At 35.1% G+C, this 12,393-nt stretch overlaps 2 protein-coding genes across 2 annotated transcripts; both read left to right on the top strand.

The window, feature by feature from the left end:
* Window positions 1-2,671: 2,671 nt before the first annotated feature.
* On the top strand, window positions 2,672-10,414 carry LOC139886436 (cyclin-dependent kinase C-2-like). Its single transcript, XM_071870257.1, has 12 exons — window positions 2,672-2,853; window positions 4,194-4,275; window positions 4,420-4,510; window positions 4,633-4,662; window positions 4,756-4,865; window positions 4,947-5,019; window positions 7,662-7,782; window positions 8,064-8,181; window positions 8,525-8,664; window positions 8,743-8,800; window positions 9,238-9,308; window positions 9,552-10,414. The coding sequence occupies exons 1-12, from the start codon at window positions 2,744-2,746 to the stop codon at window positions 10,084-10,086; spliced, it is 1,539 nt and encodes a 512-aa protein (XP_071726358.1). The 5' UTR covers window positions 2,672-2,743; the 3' UTR covers window positions 10,087-10,414.
* Window positions 10,415-11,366: 952 nt separating this feature from the next.
* On the top strand, window positions 11,367-12,148 carry LOC139859789 (NDR1/HIN1-like protein 6). Its single transcript, XM_071848567.1, has one exon. The coding sequence runs from the start codon at window positions 11,371-11,373 to the stop codon at window positions 12,121-12,123; it is 753 nt and encodes a 250-aa protein (XP_071704668.1). The 5' UTR covers window positions 11,367-11,370; the 3' UTR covers window positions 12,124-12,148.
* The last annotated feature ends 245 nt before the right edge of the window (window positions 12,149-12,393 follow it).

Genomic DNA, 12,393 nt, shown 5'->3' on the forward strand with positions numbered 1-12,393 from the left:
TGGTGGCTGATTAACATTAGTAAAAGCGGTGCTTGTAAGCTTGGGTAGTTATTATTTATCACTTTTTAAATGTACGAAAACGATGATAAAGAATTTGGAAAGGTTACGAGTGAAAATTATTTTGGAGAGGGTCGGAGAATTCAAGTAAGATGCATTGGGTTTGTTGGGACCAAGTGTTGGCTTTTCACGACAAAGGTGGTCTTGATATTGGTAGTCTTCAGGCATTTAATTATACTTTACTCTTTAAATGGATTTGGAAATTTGTGACACATCCAAATGCTATTTAATTATACTTTATTAAAACAATTCATGGTTAGCGTGTAGGTATTGATGATACAATTTTGAAAAACAATGGATCTAACATTGTCCATTTTTTTTGCAAAGCAAAAGTTAAAAGTATTATTCCAAACCATGTCTTAAGTTTAAAAATTGGCGATGGGCGTTCAATACACTTTTGGTTAGATAATTGGAGAGGTGATGGCCCTTTGAAAAACAAGTATGAGAGATTGTTTCATTTGGACTCGAATGCTTTATGCGTGTTTGTGAATAGATGCAATTCCGAGGGGTGGAATTGGTCATGGAACCAGGTCTTAGGGTCACGTCATATTGTAGTGCTAAACGAGATGATATCTATTTTGGGAGATGCAATAATTGGTCAAGGACCAGATTAGTGGATGTGGTATTTGGAAGATGGATCGGAGGTGATGTCTTGGTACGATGGATGGTGGGAAGCTGAGAAGACGAAACAAAAAGTGTACATGGTATTTGCAGCGCTACTATGGCACGTGTGGAATTTAAGGAATAACGCGATGTTCTCCAGTGAAGCTTTGAAGAAATCGTTTTTGTTTGATTCCATTTGTAATTTCTCGTTTTTATGGCTATCTAGTAATGGAAAAATTGATGTAAATTGTAACGTTTGACTTATAAAGCAAGAGTAGTTGTTTATTTTTTTAGCCCCTATTAACTTACTAAGGGTTCTAACAAGTATATTTTAACATAAAAAAAGTTTAATAAAAGTAGAAACTATGGAGGATTTTATTGGGTAAGTTGAATATTGATTATCATGTCTAATCTTAGTTCTGCTGTAGTTAAATGGGATTATTGAGTATCGTTTACTTCAATGAAATTCGTGCAGGTAATCTATGATGTTTTGTAAAATATCTTTTTAAATTGGTAAAATTTGTGTATATTTTAATATATTATATTAGTTAAAATGGTGCAGGTCTTGAAGAAAATTTGTGTGTACTTTTTAAATTGATGGAATTTGATTGTTCGAGGGTTGAAAGACGGGCAAGTTTTAACTTGCATATGCACGAGACAGAAATCATATGGGTCCAAACTGGAGCGGAGTGGTACTAGAGTGTTTACCGACAACCACAACGACATATCATAAACCCTAGCTTAATTCAAAGTAGTTCACTTTATATTTGTTCTCTTTGAATTCATTGAGATTTTGTTGTATGAGAAAATTTAAGACAAAAGATGTGAGATAAATGATTAATAAGTCTAAAATTTTGCAAATTTTTAGTTAAAATGGCGACTGAAAGCCCTATTAGAACTATGGATGCAAGCGGAAAATGGGCATCACAAGCGACATTTGAGGAGATGGGATTAGTGGTAAAAGGGCCACATAAGATTGTTATACAAATAGAGGATGCCAAGTAAGCATTATTGCATCGCCTAAAAGTTCTATTTTTTAAGATTAGGTATTTGAAATTATCTTTTAGGTACCCAAAACATGTTGTTTTTACCCGAAACATGCTGTTTTTGACCCGAAACATGTTGTTTTGACCTATCAGATGCTGTTTTGACCCAAAACATGTTGTAGTTTAACCCGAAACATGTTTTTTTGACCCATTAGATGTTGTTTTGATCCCAAACATGCTGTATTTGACGAAAAACATGTTGTTTTTACTTGAGACATGCTGTTTTAACCCGAAACATGCTATTTTTGACCGAAAACACGATGTTTTTGACCCGAAACATGCATTTTTACCCCATACATGTTGTTTTTACGCATAAGATATTGTTGTGACTTAAAACATTCTGGTGTAAATAATGACAAGGATTAAGTTTGCAGCCGTAAGTTTTTGAAATTGTTGTTCAGAATGAGAGGACTCTCAAGGGGTTAAAGACATTATGATGAAATCTGATGATGTTGTAGTTTCTACTTTCTACGCATAATAAGGTGATACGAGCTGTATGTGATGTGAGATCAAAATAATATTATTGCCATTTTTTGAATGTTGATGTGATAATATGTGTTCAAATAGCTTTGACTAATAGAGAAATCGAATGGTGAACTGAAAATGTATGTTCATCATGGCATTCTTTTACGTGCATTCTTTTGTGTAATACATGACATTATTTTCATGAATTTTTGTCAATCGAAAATATGGAATTATAATTATTTTATCTTATAATCTTATAATGTTTATTTATCAATTATCAATAGTCGTTTAAACAAATTCGTGATTTCACATGTCTTTTCATTAGTTACTTTTTATTTCTCTAAATTTCAAACTTTTTACCGTTCTTCAATACGTAGAGACTACATGGTAAAAAATGTAAATTTTGAAAGCGTTAACCCACTTTTTAACCATCATAATTGAGTCGACAATAAAAGTCAAGCAGCTGCCCTTGACCTGACCCCATTTATTTATTTATTTACGACAACAATAAACCCTAGAAATTCATCTGTGTAACGTTCGCCGGAGCTACTTTAATCGGCCGGAGTGTAGCGATGTCAGTAGCACTACCGGGACAGCTAAACACAACCGAATCGCCGACATGGGGCTCCCGTAGCGTCGACTGTTTCGAAAAACTAGAGCAAATCGGCGAAGGAACTTATGGGTATTTTTTTTCTTTCTTTTTATATATCTTTTTATTCTTACACTTATAAAAATTTGTATATTCCATCAAGTTTCAATTTTGTAACTTTAATTGTTAATTTTATGCATCTAATTGATGGACTTACTGTAGAATTTTTGAATTTTGGATTAAATAAGGGATCAATGAGCTGCCCTAGGTTATTTGCTAAAGAACTGATTTATGTTGTTGTAGTTACACTCCACTTTATTAGTTAAGACTTCAATGCTAATTAGGTTTGCCAATTTAGATGAACATCTGAGTAAAATTAGGGATCAATGAGCTGCCCTAGGTCACGGGATGTCGGGATACCTCGACAGGCCGCGTAAAAACACTTGAGTAAAAAAATAAGTACTTTCTTATGATTGCTCGCTGATATCATACTAATCAGATGAGTAACGTTGGTATCACTTGATATAGATGCCCCCTTGCTTCCTATATGTGTGTAAATGGTAGAACAGGTGCATAGGTTAACGTTCCTCACTAAGATTGCTATCAAGGGTATATGGATGCAGTGACATTCACATTGTAACCATTAGAATATTTTGAAGCACAAAGTTCAAACTTTGCAGATATAATATGGGGTAGAGACATAGAATGGCTAAAAAGCAGTATCATAATAGAGTTTAATTTCCCACCTTCCCTTTGAGGTTTGAAGGGTATATCTGTCAAAGTTGTGCTATGACAGAAAGTTGGCTTGCTGTATGTGAGTTATGCTCACTATGTGTCACCTTTTTTCAGCACAGAAGAGCTACGTGTTCATTTTTATGCTATCATACTTTATCTCTAATTGAACAAAACCAATATGTGGATGTGATTTGACTTCAAAAGGTGTAAAAATACTAACATAATACAGTATATCTGTACACTTTATTGTCTCATAAGTGTACGGTTATTTATGGAATAGAGCAAGTATCAATTTTTGCATGTGTCCTCATAAGAATGTTACGTCATCTTGCTTGGCATGACTACTTGATATACATTTGGCTTCTCATCTGATCCTTATCCAAATGTATGTTCTTTTCCATGATTTACGAAGATTTTCATAAAGATTTCAAGTTGGAAGATTTTACGGTGTTAAATTTTTTCATTAGAATGTGTATGCTGTATACTCTTAGAATTTGGTACTATGTGGTGAAAAGCTGTGTATGTGTTGGAGTCGTTTTGGTCTTAAATCCTCATATGTGTGCTTATTTTCATCTTTACTCGAATCAAGCTATTTCAGATGTGGTTTTTGTCGAAATTTACCATTCAATTTGGTTTTACTGTTGCCTGTTGATTATATTTGAACACGTATAATAAAGTTTGAAACTTTTTGTTTTCAGTCAAGTGTACATGGCCAGGGAAATCCGAACAGGGGAAATTGTTGCTCTGAAGAAGATACGGATGGACAATGAACGAGAGGGGGTAATACATTCTTTGTTTTCCTGCATAAAACATACTCCGTAGTTCTTTAACACAAAAATAACGAGAATATTTTTAAAGTTAATGTCCTCGATTAAGTCTTGATTCTTTTTCTCTGGTTTGCCTACATTTGCATTAAATCTACAGTTTCCCATAACTGCGATACGTGAGATTAAAATCTTAAAGAAGCTGCATCACGAGAATGTAATAAAGCTTAAAGAGATTGTTACATCTCCAGGTAACTTACATCTAATCGTCTAATGTCGCGGTTGTTGTTTTCATCCTTTTTTACTATGAACGCAAACTTAAAAGATATATGATACCACTAATGACATTCAATATGTGTGTATTGCTGTGTAGGTCCTGAGAAAGATGAACAAGGGAGGCCAGGCAAGTGTTTGCATTTATTGTATTGCGCAAACATTATTATCTGTCTTCTATTTTTTTTTAGGAATAATTGATTTGATTAACAATAATCTGCAGATGGTAATAAATATAAAGGTGGCATTTACATGGTTTTTGAGTACATGGACCATGACTTAACTGGCCTTGCTGATCGTCCTGGGATGAGGTTTTCGGTTCCGCAGATTAAGGTACTAATGTTTTACTATGTTACTGTTCGTTCTATTTGTGAACAGTCATATGGTATACTTACAAACTCCTCTTTTTTTAAGTGTTATATGAGACAGCTTTTGACAGGGCTTCACTACTGTCATGTAAATCAAGTACTTCATCGTGACATCAAAGGTATTGTCAGTGCAAGCTATTTGATTTCTGAATAAAAATGGCAAGACATATGAAAGCTGGGACAATCATAATTGTCTGATATCTTTCGAACCTCTAAACTCAATAAAGTTATCAATAGTTGCATATACAGCATGTGTTAATCTGAAACATACCATGAAGTAGAAGTTCAGGGAAAAAAAGAGATAAATGAGGATGTAAATCTGATTGATGACTAGGAAGAAAATCTTAGTGCTTTTGAGGTATCCAGCCAAGGTCTTCATTTTCATATGTATAAATAAATTACATTCAGCTCGTGCAAGTGGTTATGAGTAAAAAAAGGTAGTACCAAACGAATCTGGTAGCTCATGTTGTCTAAATAAGAGAAACTAGAAGAATCATAAAGGCTTTATATGACTCTTTCTGCTTCTCTACTAATGATTTAGTTTTTTTTTTTTTTGGGTAAAGGGTTTCCCCGGTGAATATTATTAAAAATAATACAAGAATGGAACAATTGCGTTCATACACCTCAAGTGAGTCTTGAGGCCCCTAGACAAACCAGCTAGACTTCTAGCAAAGGCCTAAGCCTACAACCCGACAATAAAAACAAATTAAGGGATTTTCCAATTATTCTTCAACAGCTTCACTTGATCCGACTCTCTGAATTTAATAGACATAAGCTTCATCTGGACAGTAGCGAAAATAACCTCAAAAACTTGCTCCACAGATCTGCGAGTCTGTGTAAAAAACCTAGCATTTCTTTCCTGCCAAATGAAATACACCGTAGCAGCGACCAAAAGCTTTGTGGACACCACACTAGTGACATTCCATCCCCTTACCTTGCTCAGCTCATCTCTAATATCCTTCCACTTGTTGCTCGACAACGGAATCAGACACATTTTAGCAGCCTTTTGCCAAACTTGAGCAGTGAAAGAACACTCAAAAAATAAATGATCATGAGAATCCGGTTGTAAGCTACAAAACACACATAACAAATTAGTATTATCGTGGATTTCCCACACCTTCAATTTATCTTGCGTCTTCAGGTTTTCCCCCATCAAGAGCCACATAATGAAAGTGTGTCGGGGAATACATTGCCCGAACCATACCAATCGATACCATGAAACTTCCACAGCTTGAGGCCTTATGGAATTCCACACCTCGTTCACAGAAAATTCTTTGAGCCCTCCTTGTGCATTTTTCCACATGAGCTTATCTTCAAGTTGGTTTAAATTTGGGACCTGGACAACCCATATAGATGGAAACAAGTGCTGCCAATATGGAGGCCAACACCAATCACCATGCCGAATAACATCAGACACCACCAACTTAGCACTGAAGCCTGCACGATAAATGCTTCTGCTGGGAACAATCGCTGATAACTGCCCAAGTTCACACCAATAGTCTGACCATACATTTGTGCTACTGCCATTTCCAATTTCATGCACCAAGGAAGGCCGCACTACATTTCGAATACGCAACAATTTTTTCCACCCATAACTATCAGTAGCTACAATCTTAACGTCCCAAAAACTATGACTCTTCAAACGGTATGAATGAATCCATTTAACCCAAAGAGAGTTCTTATTGGAGAAAAGACGCCAAATATGAGATGTCATGAGAGCAACATTCCACATCTTTAAACTTCGAATTCCCAAACCACCTTCAGCTTTTGGAAGACAAACTGTACTCCATTTAACTTTGGACTTTCCTCTCTTCATCTCTCCATGGCACCATAAGAAACCCCTTAAAAGTTTCTCAATATCTTTCATAATAGCATCCGGAAGAAGGAAAACCGACGCCCAGTAAATGTGCATCGAGGCCAAAACCGAATTAATTAATTGCATCCTACCTGCGAAAGATAGGGTCTTGTTTTTCCAATCTGAAATACGTCTTTGGACCTTCTCAACCAATATTTTACAGTCACGATATTGCAACCTTGAGGACAACAAAGGAACACCAAGATAGCGGATAGGAAGTTTACCCTCCTCAAAATCCATGATCGCCATAAGCTGTCCTTTTAACTGATCCGAAACATGAGCAAAAAAACCCGAACTTTTGGCCATGCTAGGAACTAATCCAGAGCAGTTTTTGAACTCCTCTAATGAATCTGCTAAAATCTTGACCGAACCTGTGCTAGCATAAGAAAATAGAAACAAATCATCTGCAAAGCAGAGGTTCACAATAATGATTTAGTTTATTGTACAGAGAAATATTGGTTTGTTACCATTCCCTTTTTCTAATTATCTTTAGTCTTCACAATAACTTTCTATTGTCCCGTACTTGCATATGAATTTATACTTTAAATGTAATATTTATCTTTTCGCTAGTTACTATCCTAACTCACTTTTAAGTTGGTAATGGTACAAGAAGTATACGAGCACGAAAACAGTTAAACAGTGGCGTTGTCTTTGTATTTAACGTTACATTTCTTGTAGTTTGCGAGTATAATATTTCCAACTATATTTTATGTATTGTATTGTTTTCTCCTTCTAATTTGCTTGACAGCTTACTTTAATCTCCCTGGTGTGTTTTTTTTAATTTTATTATTATATATTTTTTTAAATAAAATCTTAAATCTCATATCGTGTTGATGACAATTGAGAGTACAGTGATTGATCTTTAATCTCTTTATGGGTCTGATGTCTGACTAATTGTGCTTGCAGGTTCCAATCTTCTAATAGACAATGAAGGAAACTTGAAGCTAGCAGATTTTGGTCTTGCTCGTTCATTTTCAAATGATCACAACGGTAACCTTACAAACCGTGTGATCACTTTATGGTATAGGTACTACATCTGCTCCCTCTATGCTTATTAACGTGTCATTCCATGGAAGAAACATAACATTCAAGTATTTAAATTTTGTCAACTTTTATTAAAAACCAACTAGAAATGTTGATCCAGTGTCTAGAAGATAAATCTAGTGATGTTGCAAAAGCAAGATCATATGAAAGATACAATTTTTTTACTTTCTAGAAAGAAACACGTATTGGATGATGTACTCACACATTGTGTTAACATTGTTATGTACTTGTTTATTAATTTCTAACTTCACTACGATTTGTTAGACCGCCAGAGTTGCTGCTAGGGACCACAAAGTATGGTCCAGCCGTGGATATGTGGTCTGTTGGGTGTATTTTTGCCGAGCTTCTTCACGGGAAACCAATTTTCCCTGGTAAAGACGAGGTAATCGTTTATATTCTAAATGTTTAAGGGTTAACAGTAAATGTTAATTGTATGCATGGCAAAAATTGCTACTTGAGCAGTGCGTGTCCTAGCCCGATATTTAAAAATTGATGTTGAAATATATATTAGATGAATAACCAACAAAGATATCACGGATATATGGTTGGTTAAAGAATTAACACCAATCTGACTATTGAATTTTTTTTTTATAAATATTTTACACAGCATTAAATGAATTCATGCATATCACATGTGTTTGTAGTCATTGTTACCATCATGATAGTCTCACTGAATATCAAAACTAATTAGCCATTTGTTTTTGGCCATTATATAAATATTCTAGCCGGAACAGCTAAGTAAAATATTTGAACTGTGTGGGGCCCCTGATGAGATTAACTGGCCTGGGGTTTCTAAGATTCCTTGGTACAACAACTTCAAGCCTTCGAGACCTCTGAAAAGGCGTCTTCGGGAGGTCTTCAGACAGTACGTATACGAATTCATATATTCAACAGTATCTGAATTTAGGTTACATTTTATATTGTTTTCGATTTCTCCATGTAGCTTTGATCGTCATGCTTTGGAGTTGCTTGAAAAAATGCTCACTCTCGATCCTTCTCAGGTATTGATCGTATTGCTTTATTAGACTTGTATGCTTCGACAAACACCTCGATAAGTATGCCTACAGGTTTTGTCAGTTTTATCATCAGATTTTGCACAGTTCTTTTATCTTTTTCCCTTACAATTAAGTATTAAATTATGATTTTCTAATGGTTGATGACATCAGTGGTAAATGTAGTTAACTTTTCTGGGTTGGGAGTTTATTTTTTTGATAAGTTTATAGTTCGGAAATGGCGTAATCCTCTGAATGTAATTTCGATAACACTAATGGCATTACACATACCAATCTAAGCTGGTTTAACTAGATTATTCATTTTTGAGCTGATACACTTTTTTTTTTTGCATGTTTATACATTCCACGAGTTATTTGCACCAAAGTATCTTGTTGAAATTATATATGCTGACTATTGACCTTCTTTTCGACTGTTAATTATGTAGAGAATATCAGCCAAGGATGCACTTGATGCCGAGTATTTCTGGATTGACCCGTTACCTTGTGATCCAAAGAGGTAGGCCTGAACTTCTGGGGTTATGTTACATTTCAAACGGTTTAAATGAGCTAAAACTAAAAAGATTTAACTAAAGGTAAACCGGTCAACCAGGTAAAAGGTCATCAGAAGTGTATTAATATGCATAAAATCACCTGGAATCTTTTTATTTCTTGCAAGTTCCATCACCATTGTAATATCATACAGTAGTTTAATACAAAGAAATACCTTATTTATTTGACATCGGACGGATTTTTTGTCCAGTTTACCAAAGTACGAAGCGTCACACGAGTTCCAGACCAAGAAAAAGCGACAGCAACAGAGACAACATGACGAAGCAGCAAAACGTCAAAAACTACAACACCAACAACAGCAACATTCCCGTATACCACCACCAATGCAACAGCAGTCTGGCCAAGCTCATGGGCAAATGAGACCCGGACCTCCAAACGCACCAATGCACGGTTCCCAACCTCAGCTGGTCGCAGCAGGTGGACCCGGAGGCCATCATTACAGCAAGAGCCGTGGCGGACCTTCAGCGGGATCCAGCCGATACCCGCAGGGCGGAAACCCCTCTGCCGGATACAATCACCACCCAAATCGCGGCAGCGGCCCGTATCCTCCGCCGCAAACGTACGGTCGGGGTAGCGGAGGTAATAGTGGTTATGTAGTTGGTCCACCAAACTATTCTCAAGGTGGTGGGGGTGGATCTTATAGCGGGGCTGGCGGGCCCGGTGGTGGTCGTGGCAATACAATGGGAGGAAACCGTGGCCAACAGTACAATAACTGGCAACAATAAAGACGGTTGGTTGATGAGTTGGTTGGGCTATTGGTTATGGCGTTCGATCGAGTGAAGTTTGTGTAAATCTTTTATGTATAATGAGGATATTTAAAGATACCTGATAATAAGGGTATGTATTTCATTTCATTTCAACTTAAAGAGAAGACCATTCTAGTTAACAACTTATAATACCATCTTGTAACCAAACAACGCTATTATCTGTGCCGTGTAAGTGCTTCATAGACCGATCCTTTGGGGTGGTCTTTAATGGGAGATTTCCTTGTTATTGTTACGATTTTGTAAACGAAACTGATATTTGAACAATGCTATAATGTTTTTGGTGTTACTATTTTTAAGTTGTCACGAAAGAACTATGTAATGCCGTGATGGGTACTCGTAATTTTATGCTTATTTTGATCTCAGTTGCTTTATTCATTTTTGACAAACAGGTGTGCTTTTAGTTTTTATTTTTCATTAGTTTTTTATTAATGGCCTTCTAGTTAATTTTACCATTAGTAATATGCTAGCACAGAACAAATGTAATCGTAGTTATACCTAAAATCAAGTTTTAATATAGTACATATGAAATTATTCAGTTACATGTCTGCTAATGACATGCCAAACTGCCATTGGTTTTCGACCATTTTCTAAACATTATTATTCTCATCTATATTTATATTTATATTTAAATATTATATACACGTCAAAGTTGGTTACTGAACACTTGTTTTACTAACAATGAACTTTAACTCATCCAAAAAGTATAACTAAATAACCTAATTATTTGTTTAGTCAACAACCATGACATTCTTACATTGGTTGACCACATCTTCCAACAATACCTGCAAGGTTTAAATCTTCATCTGTTGATTTGCTTCTTAAAAAAAAAAAAAAAAAAAAAAAAAAAAAAAAATAACTTAAAAAAATTATGAGAATCCAACTATAAAGGGTTATTAGTTATTCTTACACAATTTCCGATTCTTCAAATACTTTATCATTAGCAAAACCTAGAAATGATTAATCCATCAAAAAGTAAATAAAACAAACATAAATAAATAGTAGATGTTCATATAAAGTAAGTTTGTTTTTATATATGAACTTTTTTAAATAGATCATAGAACACGTATTGTAGTAGAAGTTGCAGTTGTAGCTGACCTAACACTAACACTATTACTCCTTTTATACCTTACTCCATATTCTTTTTTTTCAAGTGTCAAGATTTCCTACCCATATATTCTCACATTTTCATTCCTAACCACATTTCTTTTTTGATTCAATCACCAAAACAAAATCCAAAACATCATGAATCATAAAATAAGTGATCCCACTGTCAAGAAAATTCATCCGGTAGCCGATGGGAACGTAAAGATCGCCATCCCACCACCAAATCTCGGCCAACAACTACGACCACCATCAATACCACCACCACCACCACTACCTCCACCACCACCACAAACGAAAAACCAAAAAGGTTTTTCATGGCGCAAATGCGTATGTTGGTCACTATTTATCTTGATCATACTCATCATCATTCTTGCAGCAATTGTTGGTATCATCTTCCTTGTTTTCAAACCAAAAGTACCAAATTACTCAGTTGATAACTTAACGATAACTCAGTTAAGTCTTAATCCAGTTGATTTTTCTCTATATACACAATTTAACGTCCGGATAACTGCCATCAACCCAAACAAGAAAATAGGAATATTTTATCAAAAAGGGAGTCATTTAAGTGTATGGTACAAGAACACAAACTTATGTCAAGGTTCTATACCAAAATTCTACCAAGGTCACCAGAACAAAACTGTACTAAATGTTGCTTTATCGGGTCAGAATCAATACGGAAGGACGTTAATGGCTGCGTTACAAGAACAACAACAAACGGGTCAGATTCCACTGGACTTGAAAATCAATGTTCCTGTGAAGATTGAACTTGGAAAGATGAAGTTGATGAAGGTAAAAGTAGTGGGGAAGTGCATTTTAATTGTTGATAGTTTATCAACAAATAGTCTGATTAGCATTAAAAAAACTACTTGCAAGTTTAGGGTGAAATTATAAGCATGTATGGTTGTCTAACTGTGTTATTGGCAATGGTTTAGTTTTATTGTCTTTGTATGGTTTAATTGGTTGACTTTATATAATCATTATTTGTAATTCATTTTGGATGATAGCTAATGCTTCTATTATTTATTATTTGATACTTTCTTTATTTGTGTTTTCTTATAATCAAAATCATTTAGTACATATAATTTCTGTATATAGTATTATAGTGTATTCAGATTACCTGATGGTAATAATGCATGAGGTTGAGATATTTCTATTGTTTTT

The sequence above is a fragment of the Rutidosis leptorrhynchoides genome, chromosome 1 (genome assembly GCF_046630445.1).
Source record: "Rutidosis leptorrhynchoides isolate AG116_Rl617_1_P2 chromosome 1, CSIRO_AGI_Rlap_v1, whole genome shotgun sequence".
NCBI classification, from domain to species: Eukaryota; Viridiplantae; Streptophyta; class Magnoliopsida; order Asterales; family Asteraceae; genus Rutidosis; species Rutidosis leptorrhynchoides.